The sequence below is a fragment of the Telopea speciosissima genome, chromosome 6 (assembly GCF_018873765.1).
Source record: "Telopea speciosissima isolate NSW1024214 ecotype Mountain lineage chromosome 6, Tspe_v1, whole genome shotgun sequence".
Classification (NCBI taxonomy): Eukaryota; Viridiplantae; Streptophyta; class Magnoliopsida; order Proteales; family Proteaceae; genus Telopea; species Telopea speciosissima.
In genome coordinates this window covers 64,511,590-64,533,015 of record NC_057921.1, presented here as the reverse complement: position 1 = coordinate 64,533,015, position 21,426 = coordinate 64,511,590, and the positions used below count along the sequence as shown (strand labels likewise).

Below are 21,426 nucleotides of genomic sequence, written 5' to 3'. Positions count from 1 at the left end.
GAAAAGCCCATTCTTAGATGGGTTCATATGAGATGGGTATAAGTCCCCAATGTACTTCCCAAGGTAAGTGGGACCTGAACTTAAAACATTCCCTTCTCTCATGAATTAGCTCGAGCGGTTCAGGCCTGGATCCGCACTTCGAGGTCACCAAGGGAAGAATAAATAATAAGACTTGAGGGCTAGAACTTACTTTTTTCCTGTCATGGTTTATCACCCATGACCCCGAACAGCTTCGCCACGGCAATGCTAAGCTCATCACTGAACGAATTATCCAACTGAGGTGACGGTCCAGGATGCTCTCTCCTGAACTCCTCGCTTCCCGGGCTGATACTTGGAGGGTAGTCAACGAAGTCGCCGTCAACAAACTTTCCCCACTGGCGGTTGAAGAATCTTTCCTCCACAGGCAAACCCGTACTATGGTCAACGATTTTGTAGCTAGGTTTGACCTTCATGGAGAACAGGTCACCAGCATACATGGCAGCAGTATCTACACGTCACGAGAAGAAATAATATTTAATTATATCCCGGGGTACGGGTATAACAGGAAGTCCCTAAAACCACCATCCAGCACTAATACCATTCCACCCATATCCCAGAATATAGAACCCCCATAATATACTGGTGCAGTTGCACGGATCGGGTCTGGTATCGGATTGTAACATGGTATCGCCCGTTCCAATGATACTCTATCTCAATTCTCAAACACGATTCCCAATAAATCCCAACCCAAAATGAAATCCCAATTCCCAAGTTTCTTATTCAGTTTTCTCGTGAGTCTTGACAAGTTGACATGTGTCATTTTTATTTTTTTTTTAATCATATCATGTGATAATGTAAAATACTCATGAGTACGAATAAATTTAAACAGTAAAAATGTATTGATGTGTGACTCACAGTGTGAACCTCTTAGAAAATGTTAAGAAAAATATATTTTATCTTAAATCAATTTAATTTTCATATTGACTAGATTTTTTGGAATTTAACCAATTTTTTATATTTTTTTTTACAAACTTATTGCAATATTTGTTGCATTTTATTTTAAATATTTCACACAAATACATTTTTTTATTTATGGATTTTTTGGAACTTTTTTTATAAATAAAAAAAAATCGACCGATACCAATCCAGTACCTAGTTCGATACCATAAAGATATGCTGACTCAGCATTTTAGTTGATAGCAATCCGATACGATCGATACCAGTCTAATACTATATCATTTTCTGAGTTACTGATACCCGTTCCGATACCGTGCACTAGAACCATGTCTCCAAGTAGTTAAACTAGTCAAAACGGCAAACCTCCTTCATGCTGGCTTTTATGATTTCATGGCTAACCACCCAAAAAGAAATTAAATAAACTAAACCACTTTCAGAGTTCAGATCTGCTACCCACATGGGGACGGGTGGGGACAGATGTGAACCACCCTCCGTGGGGGTGTGGGACCTGCTTCTAGGGTGTGGGACCCATGCCCCATGGAGGGGTCAGATCTGTCCCCACCCGTCCCCATGTGGGTAGTTGATCTGGATTCCCAATTTCATGCTTAACAACGCGTAATGTATGGATTCTGCCACGTATCACTAAGGACCAATCAGATTCATGGCTTCATCGTTTCATAGCTAAGCACCCCATAAAGAAATTAAAAACTAACACAAACCAGTTTCTTGCTTTAACAATTCTTACTGCAGGGCTTTGTCAATTGGTTTGTTTCGGCCGGCCCCTTAAGCACATATCGATCCGGACCAAAACCAACCAATACCGATTAGCTATATTGGTCTGGTTAGCTATATGAGTGAGTGAAATTACCACTAAACTTCTATTGCAATAAAAGAAAATCTCATCCATGTCTCATTGACCCCTGTGCTAGTGCAAGGGTTACACGATGAAGCAGCAATCTCTTGCCCATTAAATTTTTAATATATATATATATAGATATATATATATAAAACAAAACAAACGGGTAAAAACTCGATAAGGACCAGTTGAACCAACCCAATAAAACCTGAAAGTGAACCAAACAAAAATCAATTAAAGACCAATTTATTACAGTATTATATTGCAAAAACGGAATAACTGACCAATTTGAAAATATCTTAAGAATGATGTCACAAACGCGTACTCTGAGTCTGTTAAAACCGAAATTTCATACTCGGAACTCGCGGGAACTTCTTCAAAGACCAAAACCGAAGAAAAAATAGGGACTAGTTCAACGCTCATGCCTGCAATGTAATGAAACTGACACGTGTTTATCAGATTCTCGGAACTTTAATTCCCAGAACAAGGGAGAGACAATCCTCATCGGGAAATCTTTTTGGTTCTATCGGTTTCTGCTGTTTCTTGATCAACTGGAAGAGGTCAAACTACTCATCTTCCTCCTCATGTTGATTGCTTCAGGAGTCTCTCTCTTTCTCGTCTTTTGGTCTCACTGATGGATTTTAGATAGTCTTCCAATAGTCTTCTCAAGAATTTGGTGGTGGGTTCCTTTTTTTTGTTTTCTATTTTGGAAGATCACCATGACAATTACATGATCGGATCGAATTGAATCCTCGGTGTTTTCTTCGCTTCCACGGTCCTCTTCCCTAACATCTCATTTATCTTCTCCACTCTATGTTCCAATAACGATTGATATCTAATCTGGATTGGCATAGATAAATAAGAAATTCACATTTTTCTCTGGTTTGCCTAATCTGGGTATGGATCAATTCAGGCAGATAGGGAAGGTTTTAGGGAGTTTAAATGCTCTCATGGTATTTCAACACGACATCCGGATTAACCAGCGCCAGTGCTGTTTGCTGTCTGATGTCTTCACTCTCGCGTTTCAAGGCATCGCAGAGGAGCTCAAGCAAAATCTGAGATTTGAAGAGAAGCACACCAAATGGAAGGCACTTGAGTACCCATTGAGAGAGCTTCACCGTGTCTTCAAAGAAGGGGAAATCTATGTTCAGCAGTGCATGGACAACAAGGATTGGCTGTCCAAAGTCATTTCCCTGTCACGGAACACAGAATGCGTCGAATTCCACATCCACAACTTGCTCTCTTGCATCCCAATCGTCATTGAAGCTATAGAGACAGCAGGAGAAATCTCAGGGTGTGACCAGGATGAGATCCTGAAGAAGAGGGTAGTCTTGTCAAGGAAGTATGAGAGGGAGTGGATGGACCCAAAACTCTTCCAATGGAATTTCGGGAAGCTTTACCTGGTTTCTCAAGATATCTGCAACAGATTGGATGCCGTTTGGAAGGACGATAGGTGGCTTCTTCTAGAGGCAATCAGAGAAAGGAGGAGTTCAGTGCCTGTAACCAAACAAGAGCAACGTCTCATGGAGCTCCTACTCAAGAACCTTGACACCAACAAACCCTCCGATGGGAAGCTCTACCCAAGCTCAATATTGGTGGGTTCAAAAGACTACCATGTTAGGAGGCGACTAGGGAGTGGGAGCCAATTCAAGGAAGTCCATTGGTTAGGTGAAAGCTTCGTTGTAAGACATTTCTTCGGAGAGATTGAGCCTGCAATTCCTGAGATATCTCTTCTCTCATCCCTCTCTCACCCTAACATATTGCAATACCTTTGTGGGTTCTCAGATGAAGAAAAGAAAGAGTGTTTCCTAGTTATGGAGCTGATGAATAAGGACCTCAATGGCTATATCAAAGAGCTTTGCAGCCCGAGGAGGATGGTTCCATTTTCTGTTCCCGTAGCAGTCGATCTAATGCTTCAGATTGCTAGAGGGATGGAGTATCTCCACTCCCACAAGATATACCACGGAGAATTAAATCCAAATAACATCCTAGTTCGATCAAGGAATTCCTCTGATGGATACTTGCAAGTGAAAATATCAGGATTTGGCCTATCCTCTATTAAGAAATTCAGCCATCGATCCTCCTCAAATCAAAATGAGGCACCATTCATCTGGTATGCTCCAGAGGTTCTATCGGACCAAGAACAGCCAGAGAGTACCTCCAGTTGCAAGTACGCTGAGAAGGCAGATATTTATAGCTTTGGGATGATTTGCTTTGAGCTTTTGACAGGGAAGGTTCCATTTGAGGATGCACATCTCCAGGGAGACAAGATGAGCAGAAACATTAGGGCAGGGGAGAGGCCACTCTTCCCATTCCCTTCACCAAAATACCTTACCAACTTGACCAAAAAATGTTGGCATACTGACCCAACTCAGCGTCCAAGTTTCTCATCCATCTGTAGGATCCTCCGCTACATCAAGCGGTTCCTAGTGCTGAACCCAGACCATAGCCAGCCTGATCCTCCAATGCCGCCTGTTGATTTCTGTGATATAGAGGCATGGTTCTCCAAGAAGTTCTCTGTAGAAGGGAGTCCTGACCCAGCACCGGTATCACATATCCCGTTTGAGATGTTTGCGTATAAGGCAATGGAGAAGGAGAGGATCAGTGTGAATTTTAGAGACAGAAGTTCGGAATCTGGCAGTGATGGCACTTCGGGTTGTGGGGATGAGAATGCAGCTCTGGTGGATGATCCATTCCCTGTAGCACCCGAGAAAAAAAATCCAGTTGGTTCCGAGCATACCAACAAGAAACTTTCACTGGTAAAGAAGACTACCGATGCAAAGGCCAACAAACAAACAGGTCATCTTTAGCCTTGCTTAATTTTCTTCTTCAATTTGCTTCCTTTCTCTCCAAACAATCTTTAGTATAACTGGTTTTCTCCAATTATGCTGAGACAATTCTCTAAAATCAACAGTACCAATACAGGTTTCATTCCAGAAAGAAACTTAGGTTGTTGATAACCAATACATCCAAACTACTCACATTTTTGCCATCCTTGTTTTCTCAAATACTTTGTTGGACATGGACTCAAGTCCTGTATTACATGATCTGCACTTAGGTCTCGAAGTCACAGAATGGAAACAATTGATTGGATTTGGAGGTAAATATGTCAGTGACTTGAATGCATAACATGTCTCATACCAAAGAAGAAAGGAAATTGCAAAATATTTAATTTTGGGTCTGAATTCTGATGGTCCTGGAACCATCACTATATACTATTCATTACCGATCAGCAATTTCTTTTTGGTATGTGGTAGTGGAACTAACATGTACACATTTAATCATTGAATGGGAATGAAGAAATTACATCATAAATCAAAATGTATGATGTTAAGAAATATAATCTCAGATGAACCAGCTAAGTTGTTATTATTTTTAAGTTCTGCATTTACAACATGAAAGGTAGATGATTAGAAACAAAGTTACTATTCCACCTTGTCTTGTCTCTGTTAGAGTTTGCACCCGTAACAGACTTAAGTAGAGATAGAAGGAACTCTTCCGAGCATTATACTGATAGGCCCATTATAATGCAGAGAGTAATGAAATAATAACGATGACGCTAGTAATCTATATATAGGCCAAGTATATTTAAGCAAATTATTAATTAAACAGACAGGGAAGGAATTTCTCTACATATTTCTAAATTCCAGAGAATTAATTTAGATACCGAATTTAATTACCATTTTCTCTAACACCATACTTTGTGTATTTTATTTTCTATCAGGAACACCAAAAGGACGAGCATCAAGACCACCTCCACAACTGACCCAATTTAGTCGCAGTATGAGGCTGAATTCTGAGAGCCAGCTTTCAGCAGTGATGAACCCACTCAGGCAGAGAACATCTGGTCATGCCTCAGATTCTGAGTTAGCTTAGGTCCATAAACGGCACCATCCTTCCCCCTAGAGGACATCTCAACACAAGGTGGTAGTTTGCCAAAGTCCACAAGTGAGCGTCACAATTTTTCCCATCATCTTCTATCCAAACTTTTTGACTTAAATGAGGCGCTGAGAGTGGTGTAACTTGCCAAGGCTGGCTGCTAACATCAGTATTCCTGGCAAAAAGTCTCATATGACCACATTACTGTACCTGAAAGAGGAAGGGATTTCCTTTTGCAAGGCCTAGATTCTGGGTTGTTTTGCACCCATGAGTGGACAATTGCTCCCCCAACACCAAAAGAAAAGGGGAGAGGAGACAGTAATCAATTTGAAATTGTCAATGTTCTTGAATCTTTTAGCCCTAGACTGATTTCATCCGAGCCTTGATTTCCTCCTCACCATCTGACTGATTAGATTTTGGCCTGAAACTGTGTTACTGATCAGTTAGCAAGAGAAGTTGTATTTTGTAGCCAGATCCACAATACATACGAGCAAGACATATATCCTATCACTCTTCGTTGAGAAGATCAAAATTTGAGGTAGGCATATTGATTGTAATTTGTAAAATCAGATGTAATATGCACCATATTTCCAAATGCTCTGCTTGTTTCCAAGTAAGACCATGTAAAAGGAAAATTTTTCAAGTCATATCCCTTCTTTCATATCGATTTTACATTATAAAATTCTTTCTACATGGATTTTGCCCAGAACCAACTGAAGCCTGGTGTGGCATACAAGTAGGCACATGTGACTATGCATTTGATTAGTCCCACAAAATAGATGCCCATAATAGTATCGACCAAATGCAAACCCAAGAGTCTACCTGTATGTTTCCTTAGCCTATAACAATCATCTGTGCATGGAAGTACACATTTGGATGATTTAACCATCTTAAGATACGTGCATAATAATCTTATGGATCAAGTGAACATACATTTACATGAAAAAGAATCTTAAAATTGGAAACACTGACAATAAGCAGTAAGATCTGAAGAAAACAATAATAATGAAGTACAATGTACAATATGAAGAATCAAGTATCTACTAACCCCCTCCCTTTTCTTCTTTCAACACTCCCCCCCCCCTCTTCTCTCCTCAAAAAGAAAATCTGATTTTATAATACAAATACTTAATTTGGCAATAATTTACATCGCTATAATTCAAATTGGGACATTTCGGAATATGTGAAAACTTGTTAAATATGCATTTCCTTCCTTGAAAACATGGACTGCCTTCAGAATACTGGTTAAAAAGATTGGCCATGTACCCATCACAACACCTTAAATTCCAACTATGCCTTTACTGGTGAGCAGAAGTACAGAAACAATAAAAATTGGGATTCTGTAGTAATCTTTTCCTTGTTTCCACCACCTCACCTGTTTTCCAAGCCTCAAACCTCGGTTCATAAACAAGTGGTTCAGCAAAAGAATCTTCTGCATCTTGGGCATCCTCTCTGGTTAGGGTAGCAATTGTTTTTGGTATGTAAGCCTCAAGCACTTACTGGTGGTTGAAGATACATAATCAGTCACACATTGCTCATCGTAGTCCCTTCAAATTCTTCACATTCTTACAAAGAGCGTCAAGAGGTGTTCAACTGAATCAACTGCATTTTTTGCATGATGAGGAAGAAAAGGCCTGACACCTCATAGCATTGACACTGTGTAATTGTTGGAGCTATTCAACCCTGTCTGTGGCTTCTGGTGGCACAGCCCCTTTCGAGTAAAGTCAGAGACACAAATCCCAGTTCAACTGAAATTTGAATGAATTTGATGGCTCAATTTCTCTTCTGGTTGGGGTCTTCATCTTACAGTGACTTCTTTCAGACCCCTAATATTTACACCCACTCAAGGATTCAATGAATCTTTGGGACCACAAAGCTGTGCACCTTCAGCTTCAGAACTGTCCATCTTTCCTTGGTTGAACATACATTGTTAACCACTTCTCACACCATTTGTAACAGTTTAATACTTCCACTAGAATTGGCAGCTACAACCGTATTTGACTTTCCTCTCCAACAGACGCTGGAAACAAATTGTCCATTATCATCACCAGTCTCTTTCCCAGTAACAGAATCAAAGGAGCCAAACTTGTGAGAAGTGATGGGCATAGGCAAAGATCTATAATAAGCATATACCTAAGGATAAACAAGAAAAAAATGAAAGAGTCAAAGTCCTCAAAATTTGAATTGTCACCTCCCCCCCCCCTCTCCTCCTCCTCCTCCACACCAAAAAAATAAATAAAACACACTTAGGAATTCTCTGTTTGGATTATCCAATCAAGCAACCTTCTTGGCTTACAATACTCAAAGTCAGGACCCATAGCAAGGAGGATCAATACTTCACATGGCTTACCCAGTGCAAGTCCCACTTTCACAGAGTTCTCTGAAGAGCGGACTGTGGTCGGTCCGAACCTTCAGCATTTTTTTGCATGAAGTGGCCGCTCAACTCAAACCCGCGACTTCACTCTGGCGGCAAGCTTTTTTAGCTGTGGGCCACATGAGGGCCCCTAAAATTTAAATACCAAACATTGAACTTGAAACTGAGATTTAAACTAATATACCTCATTTGTTTCTGAACCGCATGCTATATATCCATCTGATACGGTTAAGCCCACAAAGTTCTGAGGAAACAACAGAAAAAAAGTCAATAGATAATTCAGCTTTTTTAAAGGGACAAATGCAAGTAATATCTAAAATAGAGAAACTAACCTTTCCATTAGTATGACCTCTAAAAGTTAGGCGGCAAGCAGTTGTCGATAACCCACTAGAACTTGTCTCTTTGAGATCCCAAAGCTTTAGGGTGTTGTCAGTGGACGCAGAAATAAGGGTTTCCGAATCTAAGAACTTCACAAAGCTAACAGCCTTCCCATGCCCAGCCAATGTACACCACGGAATTCTTGTATTCCGAAGATCATAGCAGAAGGTCTTGTAATCAGCACAACCAAAGGCCAGCAAATGGGTGGAATGAGCAGAGAACTGAACGCAGCAGACATTAGCAGCATTTTTAATCGTCCCAATACAGTTTTTCTGTAAAAAGGATTTTGAATTCAGCATACATCTTAAACTTTTATGAGGAAAACAACAGAATTCACTTAAGGCATAACTTGAGTTTGAAAAAAAATAAATAAATAAATACAGGGAATCCGGAAAGTACACAGAGTTATCCCACCTGCCTGTGCAACATGACCCACCATCGATGGGCCTCCCCAAAACTAAAGACTAGGGCAAGGGCAAATCCTATTATTAACCTCAAATCTTTGGCATATCAGGAGGTTAAACCTGAATTACCTTACCTGCATCTAATGGAATGAAAAAGGAAGATTATGATTTGATCATCCAATCCAGCCAATTTGACCATGGATCCCTCGTGGAGGGATCCAGGGAATTGTGATAACATACAGGCCGCAATTTAAATATAGATACAGGCAGGAGGATGACTTATTCCCACCAGCCTATCCAAACATGAACATTTCACAAGGCAGATACATAAATTTCCAGAAATAAAAGTATTACATGTATGAAAAAAATTCTCTCTCTGTTTCCTCGGTCCAAATAGCATATCAGAAGTTACAGGACCACAAGAGGATCCAAAAATGTGGAATTTGGGGATGTTAATCATCTAAAATACCAAAAAAAATGTTTTGGGTGGGGTGATGTTAACTGAATTTAAGAAAAGAGAAAGATGGGCAAGGTGTCAATCCAGAAGTTTAAAGGAGAACCATACAGCTCAGCTATACACAAGGATGTACAATTAACCACAAGTAATCAAAAACAAGAAAGAGAGAGTCGGGACTACAATAGGAGCATTCCTGCTGCTCTCACTCTTTGATATTCAAAGCCCAAAAAGAATTAGTTGACCCATCTGTCTGCTTGAACGTTTATGGTTCTTAAATTTCTTCCTTGCATATAAGTTTTTCACATAATTAGTTGCTTTCCCCTTTTTTCCCTTCTAGAGTTTCCATGTGTTTTTGTAGTTCGCATAAGGCTTAGCTGAACTGAATCTCCATGCATTCTTTCACCTTCTTCCATAAAAAACAAAGAAAATGGAGAACTCACACTGATTTCAACACAGGTTTTCGTTTACCGATTTTCTTACTTGTAAAGACAAAAAATAAATGATTGAAGAGGAGGAAAAGCATGCCTCATTTATGCTCCATATTTTCACAGAAAAGTCATCACTTCCACTGGCTAATTTGGTGGGGTCCATCCGAGAGAAGTCAACAGCCCAAGCTCTCTTTTCATGATCTATAAATTGAGAAAAACCTTGACCAGTGCTTGCATCCCATAACTGCACTCCATCCATGTGAATCAAAATTATGATACATGAAAAAGGCAAATGCTTAAATAACAAAACTATTAAGAGTAACAGTTGTTTGAATAAAAGACAAAACGATTAATAAATATAGTAGATGCTATTTTGGCATCCAAGGCAAAGAAGTTCACCAAGAGATTATCTAAGTTATTGAAAAAAACACTTCTCGTCAGTATGGAGAACTGTATGCTCATTAGAACCGCTTTATCCAGTTTACCTGTCCAAGGCTTTAAATTCCAATGGTGAGTTCCTAAACCAAACAGATCCTCCTCTAAGTCATTCTCCAAAGCTCTTGAACTTTTCTATTTGCAGTTGGGTTTGGAAGGAAGTGATTTTTTTTTTTTCTTTTTGTGTGTGTATGTGTGTGTGAGGGGGGGGGGGGGGGGGAGGGGAAGCATCTGCCAGGCAAAAACTAGGCATCACCCAGGTACTTATGGTATATTGGGGGGAGCTTCTCACACCCAGATTATGAGCAGAAGCTGCTCCAGGAGTAGTGCTTCTGCTTCTGCAATTCTCAGAATACAGATTATGGGTAAAAAATGGTACGCCCAATAAGATTATTTCATTTCGTATCTTGGGCGCATTGAATGCCATTTTCTCCAGATGCAGGGGACAGGCCATTTCTCCAGCTTCTAATGCTAAAGATTCCAATCAAAAAAATCTTATTGAATGACCTCTTTCTTAACCCTCCATTTTCATCAGAATCTGGCTTCTAGAATCCGAAAATAGAAGCTGGGGAAGCTCTCTAAAACATGCAGTTAATATGCAAAAGTGTGGCCAATGAACTGTATCCTTGTTCTTTGATTCATTATTTATCTTTAATGTGTAGAAAGTAGAAATAATTTAAGATATGCACTTATTTCAGGACATACAGAATTCCAGGATGGGTAGGCCTATCAGGTCCCCATTAATCCCACCCTTCTCTATACATACATGAATAGAGATGCAAATTGACCAATTGTTACCAGCAGGAGCACACTACTCAATCCAATTAATTTTAAACAATGAATAATGCCTCCAAGTTGGAACTGATAGAAATATGTAATGCCACTCAGCATCTCTAACATGTTATGAGAAGGGTAGGATTAATGGGGACCCGAAAGGCCTACCCATCCTGACTGAAGTACTTTGCCTTAGGAAAAACCATTTAATGCAAAAGAAATACACACCTGAACCACACCTTCATAATCAGTCGAGGCCAAATAATTCTTAATATAGTTGTTCCAGCAAACACAACTCAGCTTAGATTTGCTTGCCATCTCAATAACTGGGTAATGGATATCAACATAATCATTGAGGAGTGCATTGAACTCAAATATCTTAATTTTTTTTGATACCCCAGCAGTAGCAAAGTAGTCCTCATCCCGATCAAAACTCAATGAGCAAATCACATTTGCTGGGTGGAGAAGATCCCCATTTCTTAATGTCCCGCGAACTTCAAACTTACTATAGCGAGCATACTTGCATAAGCCACTAAAAAATGCTCCAAGGGGATCATTAATTTGGTTAAGGCCCCCCACTTCACTTTCATTTTGAATTGGGATCCATCTATCTCGGTTCTTCAACAACTCTTTATCTGAGCGTGTTATAGCATCAGTATCTTGAATCTGGACTTGAGACCTCATAGAGAAATAAACATTTTCAAGCTGGCTTATATTCTTCATCAACCTCTCTTCCTTCTTATTAGACGTGGGAGATAACCTATAAAGTGCATCTGAGCGTAAAGGTTCCTTAAGGAAACCTAATTCTCTAGCAGTGGTGGACTCCTTGAGCATTTGAGATAGAGCATTTGTTGTTTTTGATAAGTTCCTCTTCTCAATCTCATGTATATCTGCTTCTAAGGATCCAATGCCTTCACCTAACTTGGATGCCTGATTCTGCTTTTGTTCCTTCAGAGATATAAGAAAATGCAGTAACAGCTCTGAGTCAGCATCATCTTCCTCAACAGATGATGTCAAATCACCTCCATATGACAATTCTCGAGATTCACGTACCAATTCATGTTGCAAGATATCCCTGTCAGCACAAAATATAACAGATTTTCAACAATTTCCGGGGAGGGGGGGGGGAGAACACAATGAGATTGAATTCGCTGTCTAATCTCTAAAAATACAGGACAACTATTCCGATAAACTTGACAAGTTTGCAAAAGATAAATATTAAGAAACAGACTATATACAAAAGTTGGAACTTGAAGAGCAAGCACAATTAAAACAACTGCCAGATCCGACATTGACTACAATAATATAGAATAAGATTGTGATCGATGGAGGGTATGGGTAGATTAGAGAGATTAGCGTGATAAAAAAAATGTGGGTGGATCTAATCTCAGCTGTTAAATTTCAAGGGTAAAAGGTGGATAGATCACTATAAACAATAGATGATAATATCTCATCTCTAGCATTAGATCACGTAGTGGTAAGTACTGAGTCACTCTCACCACAAACATCTGATGGGTGGATGTCCTTAAAATGCCCACAGGGTTCTAAAGGAAAGGCGATTGAGTGTCACTGCAACTGCTAAAAGAGTAGATCTCATCACAATTGGATTTAGTTGTGGGAAATAATGAGTTTCATCCTACAAAATAAATTGAGGTAAAAAAGGGCAATTTTTGTTTTCCAATAAAACAATAAAGAAGAAAAGGGCCATGTGCACCCTTGGGGCTAAGTAAGTGAAATTAAATGATGATGGCTAATGGCAGGGTCTGTGGGCCCATCTTTAGATGGCTGGGGAGTGGTATTCAGAAAACACAGGGATAATCTGCCTATTGCCAAAACAGTAGGGGTGACTAGCAATTTATATTTCTTTTTTGGATTCTAAAAAAATGGCAAATATAAAGGGAGGGGACATTCATCATTGTTAACAAAACAGGAATTTCGTGAATGGCTTGAATGATCAATGAGATCAGTCAAGCTCCCTATTTATAATAATAATAATAAAAGAGATTACAAAGGGAAACACTGTTCACGTGAACAGTGTCACATCCCAAATTACAATCCTACCCTTGTTCAAAAGTACATAATTAAATCATAAATAAAAAACCCAAAATACCCTTATAATATCGGGTAACACATCTCAACACTCCCCCTCAAGTTGGGGCATAGATATCACACATGCCCAACTTGACTAGACTAGGATAAAACAACTTCCCACTCAACCCTTTGGTGAAGACATCAGCTAGTTGATCTCCAGACTTCACAAAAGGAATACAAATCTGCCCACTCTCTAACTTCTCCTTGATGAAGTGTCTGTCAATCTCCACATGTTTGGTACGGTCATGCTGCACTGGATTGTGGGCAATGCTAATTGTTGCTTTGTTATCACAGTACAACATCATTGGAAGATGAACAGAACCACGAATATCAAGGAGTAAACTCTGAAGCCACAGTAACTCACATATGCCCCGGGCCATAGCACGGAATTCAGCTTCAAGACTAGATCTTGCCACAACATTTTGCTTTTTACTCCGCCATGTGACTAGATTTCCTCCAACAAAAGTACAATAGCCGGAGGTAGATTTTCCGTCGGGGTTACCACCCCGTCAAGATCCGTGTAAGCCTCAATGCGAAGATGGTCATGAGGAGACAAAAGGATCCCCTTTCCTGGAGCTGACTTCAAGTAATGGAGAATACGAAGAACAGCAGCCATGTGAGTGGAATAAGGATCATGCATGAATTGGCTTACAAGACTCACAACAATGGCAATATCTGGTCTGGTGTGGGAGAGATAAATTAGCTTGCCCACCAATCGTTGATATCTGCCCTTATCAACAGGTTCACCATCCTTCTCTTGCAGACGGGTAGTAGCTTCCAAGGGAGTGTCACAAGGATGACAACCAAGCAAACCAGTCTCTGATAGTAAATCTAGAACATACTTTCTTTGGGAGAGAAAGATGCCTTTTAGAGAACGGGTAACTTCAATCCCAAGAAAATATCTTAGCTGTCCTAGATCTTTTATGTCAAATTCCTGTCCCAAGAAAGCCTTCAGGTGAGAAACTTCATCTGTATCATTACCAGTCACAACTATGTCATCAACATAAACTATGAGAAGAGTGACCTTTTCTCCCTTTCGCTTGATGAACAGAGTGTGATCAGCATGACTCTGTTTGTATCCACAGGAGACCATGGCTTTATGAAACCTACCAAACCATGCCCGTGGAGATTGCTTCAACCCATAGAGTGCCCTTTTGAGCCTACAAACTTTCCCATGGGTCTTGTCAGAGGAAAAACCCGGAGGAACATCCATATAAACCTCCTCTTCCAACGGCCAACTACTGTCAAATAGGTAGACCGAGACCACTTCAGGTAGTTGGAGCCATCAAGTTTGATTGGGGAAGCAAGGGGAAGAAAATCAGTCCGGGGCTGGCCATCAATGCCAGAAGAGGCCGAAGAAGAATCTGAACCAGTCATTGCAGCAGGTAACCAATCTTCAATGAAGCAGCAAACAGCCAAAAAATATCCAAAAAAAATTCTGGAATCGACCCCCAATAGAAAAGGGCTGTATTGGAGTAAAAAAATCTCAGATATGTAGGCTGGGAATGATGTCGAATGAAGGCAGCAAGGGTGCCAATCAGATGCAGCAGGAACCAGCAGCCCAACCCCAAGATCGATTAATGTCGTGGTTTTGAAAAAACCGAGAAGAGAGATCGATAAGGGGTCAGGTCTTCAACCAATCTGATGAAGTGAATAGGGCGAGAACAATATCAAATAAAGATCCCACAATAGAAGATGCAGCCGAAACAGATGTAGAGGCCTGATCTCCAAAAAAAATAGGAATCTTCAAATCGCAGACAGTGCTTCAGCTCCACTCGATCCAAAACAGAGGCATAAAAAAGGAGGTATATTGGGGCAGCAGCTAGATCATTACGATCACCTCAATAGGGCTGCCCTAATGGGAGAAGAAGAACCAAAAGAAAGGAAGAAAGAAGAAGGGAAGAAGCTCGATGGAGGGAAGGAGAAAAAAATCGAAGGGAGGGAGGTGGGTTTTGAAAACCTAGATCAGAGTGTATTTGGCTCTGATACCATGTTAACAAAACAGGAATTTCGTGAATGGCTTGAATGATCAATGAGATCAGTCAAGCTCCCTATTTATAGTAGTAATAATAAAAGAGATTACAAAGGGAAACACTGTTCACGATACTATTCACGACACTGTTCACGTGAACAGTGTCGTGACCAAATTACAATCCTACCCTTGTTCAAAAGTACATAAATAAATCATAAATAAAAAACCCAAAATACCCTTATAATATCGGGTAACACATCTCAACAATCATATACAAGGCTTTGATGCATGTTTCCCTCCCGGAAGGCAGGTATGCCTAGGGAAAAGAGAATTTAATCTTCTAAAACATAAGACTGTCAGAAATGGTAGTTAGGTAGTTGTTGATGTCTTATTTGAGATAAAAGTTAGATCCTCGTTTTTCCTTTTTATTAAACAATGGATAGTCAAACTTTAATATTGAAATCTTCATTGTTGCTTGATTGTAATTGCATTAAGTCTACATAGTCAGTAGTTCTCAGTAATCACTTTATTTTCAGTAATATCCATGCATTTTTTGAACAGTTATTTGGTGGTGAGGTGTAATAATACTATCTTCCAACAAATTTTTATAACTGCATGCATAACCATACGTGCCATGCTTTTGGGTGCCACCACAAATGAATCAAGGATACATAGATTTCGAAATTTACAACATAAATGGAGCAATTGGCCGAAGTGGACTGTGACTACCTTGTTGTTGGCCTTGAAGAAGGATGAAGAAGCCACAGACAGAAACCAGCCTCCATGGAGTTTCCTGACAAAAAACTTGGAGGGAGAATTCGATTGCGTATGCCCGACATTGCTGCCGCATGAACTTCCCATGATTCAAAGCAGCTAAGTAACTGATTAAAACTGCCCCAAATTAGTCACAAAGATCATGCTTCCAACCCAAATCTTAAAAGAAACAAAAAATAAATAAACAAGTAATCAATTAATTAATTCAATAATGAGTTAATAGGCTAAGTGACAAGCAGAAGCACCAGAAGGATGTTTTGCTGGCTACTGTACATGAAATTGTCTATTGCCAGTTCGGCTACTGGAACATATGGTTCATGCAACAGTTGTAGGTTATTCACAGATCCAAACATGTCAAGTCAGACATATGTGACACAGTTGGATACTCAATTGAAGAAAATTGATGTCTTGCATAGAGATAATAGATGGATGTCTTTTTTGTTATGCTGTGCATTTCACTGTGGTTCCAGTTCAATGTTTACTTTTTGTCCTCAAGTTCTTTTAATTACTTCCCTTTTACTTGCTTTACTAGCATTACTATAATACACCTAAAAATATGCATATACTAGGTATTACCATTAATTTTCCTTAATATTGACTTGCTTTTCAACCTTCAACACATAATACACCGACCAGAAATAAGAAAATCACAAAAAGTACCCTTTCATAATCTAAGAAAAATAGTCCTGAAAAGCCACAGATCCTTTTCCCTTCCAACTGGAACTTCTTCAAACATATAGCACGTCCCAATTTCAGGATTCTGGAGGTTGTCATGTCTAACATACTATATCCATCTTGATAAATGACACTTCCATATGATTCCACAGATCATAGTCTCAAAAAATCAAGTACAAGCGCTTACCCAGTGCACAAGGCTCCCTTCCTGACTCAAACCCACGACCACTAGGTCGCAATGAAGCAACCTTCCTGTTGCGCCGAGGCCCGCCCTCACTCTCAAAAAATCATGTAATCCCAAAAAATATGGTTATGAGTCATCCTAAATTGTACACGGATAGAGATTATGGATACTACCCTTCATTATATTTCACAAGTTTCAGGAACTCATCAACTGACAATAGAGTATACTAAAGAACCTTTCATTTCCTAAAAATGTGTCAGTAGCAGATTCACGGCCCAAACACAAATTGAAGCCAATATCAAGGAACATTCACATTTTCTGTTTTCAGCTTCACATATATGAGATATGCATTGTTGTCAAGGCGGTGCCTAAGCGCTTAGGCAACAAAGCGCCCGACTAGGCATTGCCTAGGCAACCAAGGCGCCCAAGTGTTATATTTTATTTTCCCTCTTTTCTAACATTATTTAGTATGTTACAATATATACCTTATATCATCAAAAATCAACATTAAGCCACATAAAGTCATCAAAAATCAACATTATGCCACATCAAGTCATCAAAAATCAACATTAAGTCACATCAAGTCATCAAAAATCAATATTAAGCCACATCAAGTCATCAAAAATCAGCATAGAACTATAAGACAACAGAACTGAAGAAGCAAGCTATTGGAAGTTTAAAACAATCAAAACATACAATTGGATTATATTGTTCTTGGAATTTGTCATTGTCATGGTATACCTAGTCTCACAATTGGTTTATACTGTTCTTAGAAAATATGATCTTATCGATTTCGAAAAATGCTCTTGTTCTCTAAGAAGTTTGACTAGTCAAATGATTTTATTTTTACATGACTTTTTGTATTAGGTAAAGCACAAAACCAGTCCAACAAATCCAAGATTTCTTTCTGATTTATATTTTTTGATATCAAAACAAATGAATATTTTACCAATCTTTTGGTTTTTAGCAATGTTTTACCATATTAAGATTTATGGCATTTTTAGAATTGAGAAAAACCCTAGCAGCATTAGAAAGTTGAAAATTTCAGCTACTGCTGATAAGTCACCAAAAGGGCTTATTTTATTGAAAATAAGCTTTGGGTTGGGTTGGGTTATGTAGGTGTTGGGTTTTTTATCCCATGGGTTTACTTTGTATTTGGTCAATTTAATGAGCCTAAAATATGGGTAGAAAGTAGGAAAACAGGATTTACTTCATTAGTTTAGTTAGAGTCCTGTTTTGAGTCGGTTTCTTTCATTATTTTAGTTTCCTAGTCAATTTATGTTACCTTATTAGTTAAGGATTGGGTTAAACCTTTCCTTTTTAATATGACTCTATTTTTAAGTCTTCTATATAAGTTAATAAGGGGCCACAGCCTTGTACACGAATTTGATTAATGATATTTTGGCTTGAGCCTTTTCTTTTCTTTTGTGAGACTCAGATGGCTGTGAGATGCAAGCTATATGGTGAGAGACTCAATCCAAACCTATCCTTCTTCTATCTCCTTTTTTTTTTTTTTTTTTTTTTTAAAAAAACTTCTATTCTAATTGATTTCAGTGAGGTTCTGCCCTGAAGTTACTGATCTGTTGAAGACCATTTGAAAGACGGAATCAGCCACTGGAATTGATGCTCGATTGTTACATGAAGGCCTGAGAGTATCAGTACATTGATCCTGCTGCAGTGTTGGTTCTTAGTTGAACTGGCATCTACATTATGGGGGGTTGACTTTTTATCTTTTTGGAATTTGATTTTTTTAACTATTTTTATTGGATTCAAATAGGGGGCATTTGCTTATTTATGAATAATATCTAAGTAAATGAAATAACAAATATAAAAACATTTACTTGGCATAAATAAGGGTCAAGGCATTTGATATCACTAAGGCGACAGCCACCTAGACCCCAAAAAATCCGCCTGGACGCCTAGGCGACGCCTTGACAACTATGGGGATATGTGCCATATATGTAAGATCCAAGGACTGACATCTTCAATGAATACTTGTACAGTAACATATTATTCTTCACAAGGGTGTAACAGTGACAATGCATAATGGCATCATGTTTTTTATGTCCCCATGTCTGACAAGTGACATGTATCCATTTTCTTAAGACCAAACATAAAACAGTGTGTCCAAGTCCTAGATTTCAGACCATGTCATAGTTATATTATTATATAAAAAATGAGGTAGTAACTAATTAAAAATCAAAGATAAGACAATAAGCAGTCAATTTAACATAAAACTTAAATGCATAAAGAGAGCCAAATTAGATTATATTTGCACCTCAAATAGAAGAATGCCCAGACTGTATATATTTGACGAAAAGGTGCACTCCCTGTCATTCAGTTCCTCTGGACTAGCGTACCACTTCTCTTCCAACTGAACATGCCTAGATGTCATCAGTTGTCGAGTGGTATTAGATACAACCGGTGCTCCATACTTATTTACAGTATTGCATTCTATATTTGAGTTGTATCGGTCACTAAGACCATACCCCAACTCCTGTACAGCCATATTACTAATATCACTCTCTTTTAATGTTTTATACCTGAAGCCAGATCTAGCCGGAAATTGAGGCTGTTGTCCAATAAACATCATCTGCTTGCTATATTTGTTATGTATTGTGGAATTATAACCATGCATACCCTGTCCAAAGGGCCTCTTCCTACTCAAATGATGTTCCAAGTAGGGAATATCTTGATTTATGACACTCTCTAATCTTTGAGCCAGTGAACCAATATACTTAACCTGATTTGATGGCAACAACACGAAACAAGATGGATAAACATCTGGCAAAGCAACTCCTTGAGAATGTGACAGATTCACCAGCTCCACAATCTGCCTAAATATATGGATGCTCTCAACTTTATTTATTTTATGACTCCTAGATTTCATCCACTCCCTTAAACTGATTTCACCATGAATCATAGCGGGACCCATGCCAGCCACAGTCTGTGTGGGAGGATCTTCTGCTTTTGCACTTGCAGCAAGAGATGCATCAAAAGCCACCCCAGTGACACATGTAGTCTTCCCATTATTCTTGCCTGTGTCTGCAACATCAATGCCATCTTGAGCTCCCGTATATCTAGATAGAACTCCCTTCCCTTTTAATGTATTCTTCAGAAAAAACTGAGAAAAGCCGGATGACGATAGAACCTTACTCCTAACACCTCCAGTTGATAATGCATTGCTTGAGATAGTATCTCTGTTAGTAGTGGTTAATTGTTTGGAGATTTCAGCATGTTCCTGATTAGAATGCTTACTGGGTGAAGGCTTTTGAACCGAAGCCCCAGGGGGAAACATGCTCCTTACCTCATCTCTGTTGCTTGCCATTGGTGGGTCCTTGTCCCTGGTAGCCATGTCACCATGCAAACTCTCACTTCCAAGGCCACCTGCCAACTGATAAAAAACTTCCCATTCCTGGTCCCAACGCTGCATTTCTTCTCTACTGTTTGAGCTGCCAACCGTCGCTAGGTTTGGATTCTTGTAATTTTTCACCGTTAACTCTTCAACCCTGACCCCAGCATCATTCATAGAAGAAGGGCTAGAAGTAGCAGGTTCAGATCCAGCTACAGAGTTTACAAATCGTTTCAGACTCTGACCCTCTAAGGCATCTCTATACACTTGAGGTGAGGCTCCAGGCCAATCACTACCAGGAGGTAAAAACATAGTCGAAGATTCCAACATATTCCAGCCGTCTGGTTTCAAGGGTTGATTGTTGTATTTCCTTCTGAGATGTTCACCCTCTGCCGCATCATTTGCGGTCACTTCTTCACCAGCTCTCTCCATGCATGCAGATGTACTTCATTCAATCATCAAACAGGATGATGTGACCTTCCAATTGACTGGTTTCATCGAACCCTGCAGTAACCATTGACGACAAAAACAATGGCATCGACCTCTTGAATAAGCTGAGTACATTTGGGGTAAAATAAAATAAACCCCATAACTAACGACGTAGAAACAATCAAAATCTGCTCGAAATCGCAGTCTCAACACCACTCAAACGACCATCAACGGCTAACAAAAATAATAATACCCAACGAGAAATAGAAAAATAAATGACAAAGATAAAAAATCAATCCGACCGTCCAGTAAGCAAAATCATTAGAAGTTCGAAACTAACTAAAAGAACCACATAATCTACAAAGCTCATATTCATAGCAAACAATAATTCATCAAAACTTTACAAAATATAAGTTTTTAAAGAAACGAGATATAGGGAAACCAACACCAGAGCAACAACACAACGAATCCCTATCCGCAAAACCAGCTTGCACAAACCCAAAAAAGTTAATGAATAAGCAATTCAATTCCATAAAAATTCAAACCGAAAACGCAACCGCAATGAGAAAAATCTACCATATATGGTGGCCACACAGATTAATCGCCCAATCAAGAAACTCAAATACAACCACGAAAACCCTAAAAGCTTGAAAGAAGTAGAGTATCAAGAAAGATGAGGTCGCAAAACTCACAAACTTACTTGAACTGAAAGATATCTCTTCCTCTCTCGCTCCCTCGTTAGCATTTTATCCATCAGAAAACACACAAAAAAAAAAACGAGAATGAAGGCGAAAAATCGGTAAGAAAGAAGGGATGATGAGAATTTGAAAACAAAATAACAAGAGTATAAAATGTCTCATCGCCTCATCGAGGATTCAGATTTTTACATAACAACCGCTTGAATTGTTGTTCTTCTTCTACATGTATGTATGAATGTTCCTATCGTACACAGATAAAGGAATTTCGGTGGTACCGTAACCTTAACCATTAAATAAGAAAAATCTCTTCTACCAACAAAAAAAATCTCT

At 39.1% G+C, this 21,426-nt stretch overlaps 2 protein-coding genes across 3 annotated transcripts; one reads left to right on the top strand and one right to left on the bottom strand.

The window, feature by feature from the left end:
• The first annotated feature begins 2,662 nt into the window (after positions 1 to 2,662).
• On the top strand, positions 2,663 to 5,955 carry LOC122664913 (cyclin-dependent kinase 8-like). Its single transcript, XM_043860945.1, has 2 exons — positions 2,663 to 4,591; positions 5,517 to 5,955. Exons 1-2 carry the CDS (start codon positions 2,692 to 2,694, stop codon positions 5,666 to 5,668), a joined length of 2,052 nt encoding a protein of 683 aa, XP_043716880.1. The 5' UTR covers positions 2,663 to 2,691; the 3' UTR covers positions 5,669 to 5,955.
• An 840-nt stretch (positions 5,956 to 6,795) lies between these two features.
• LOC122664912 (protein SPA1-RELATED 2-like) lies at positions 6,796 to 20,913 on the bottom strand. 2 transcript variants are annotated; one of them, XM_043860942.1, is made up of 7 exons: positions 18,896 to 20,909; positions 15,714 to 15,865; positions 11,150 to 11,996; positions 9,810 to 9,956; positions 8,378 to 8,695; positions 8,230 to 8,289; positions 6,796 to 7,804 (listed from the first exon to the last, which is right to left on the bottom strand). In XM_043860942.1, exons 1-7 carry the CDS (start codon positions 20,399 to 20,401, stop codon positions 7,613 to 7,615), a joined length of 3,222 nt encoding a protein of 1,073 aa, XP_043716877.1. In that variant the 5' UTR covers positions 20,402 to 20,909; the 3' UTR covers positions 6,796 to 7,612. The 2 variants fall into 2 exon arrangements, with proteins under 2 accessions (XP_043716877.1, XP_043716879.1); XM_043860944.1 differs by lacking the exons at positions 6,796 to 7,804; positions 8,230 to 8,289; positions 8,378 to 8,695 and adding an exon at positions 8,746 to 8,841 and having other exon boundaries at positions 18,896 to 20,913.
• Positions 20,914 to 21,426: the final 513 nt, after the last annotated feature.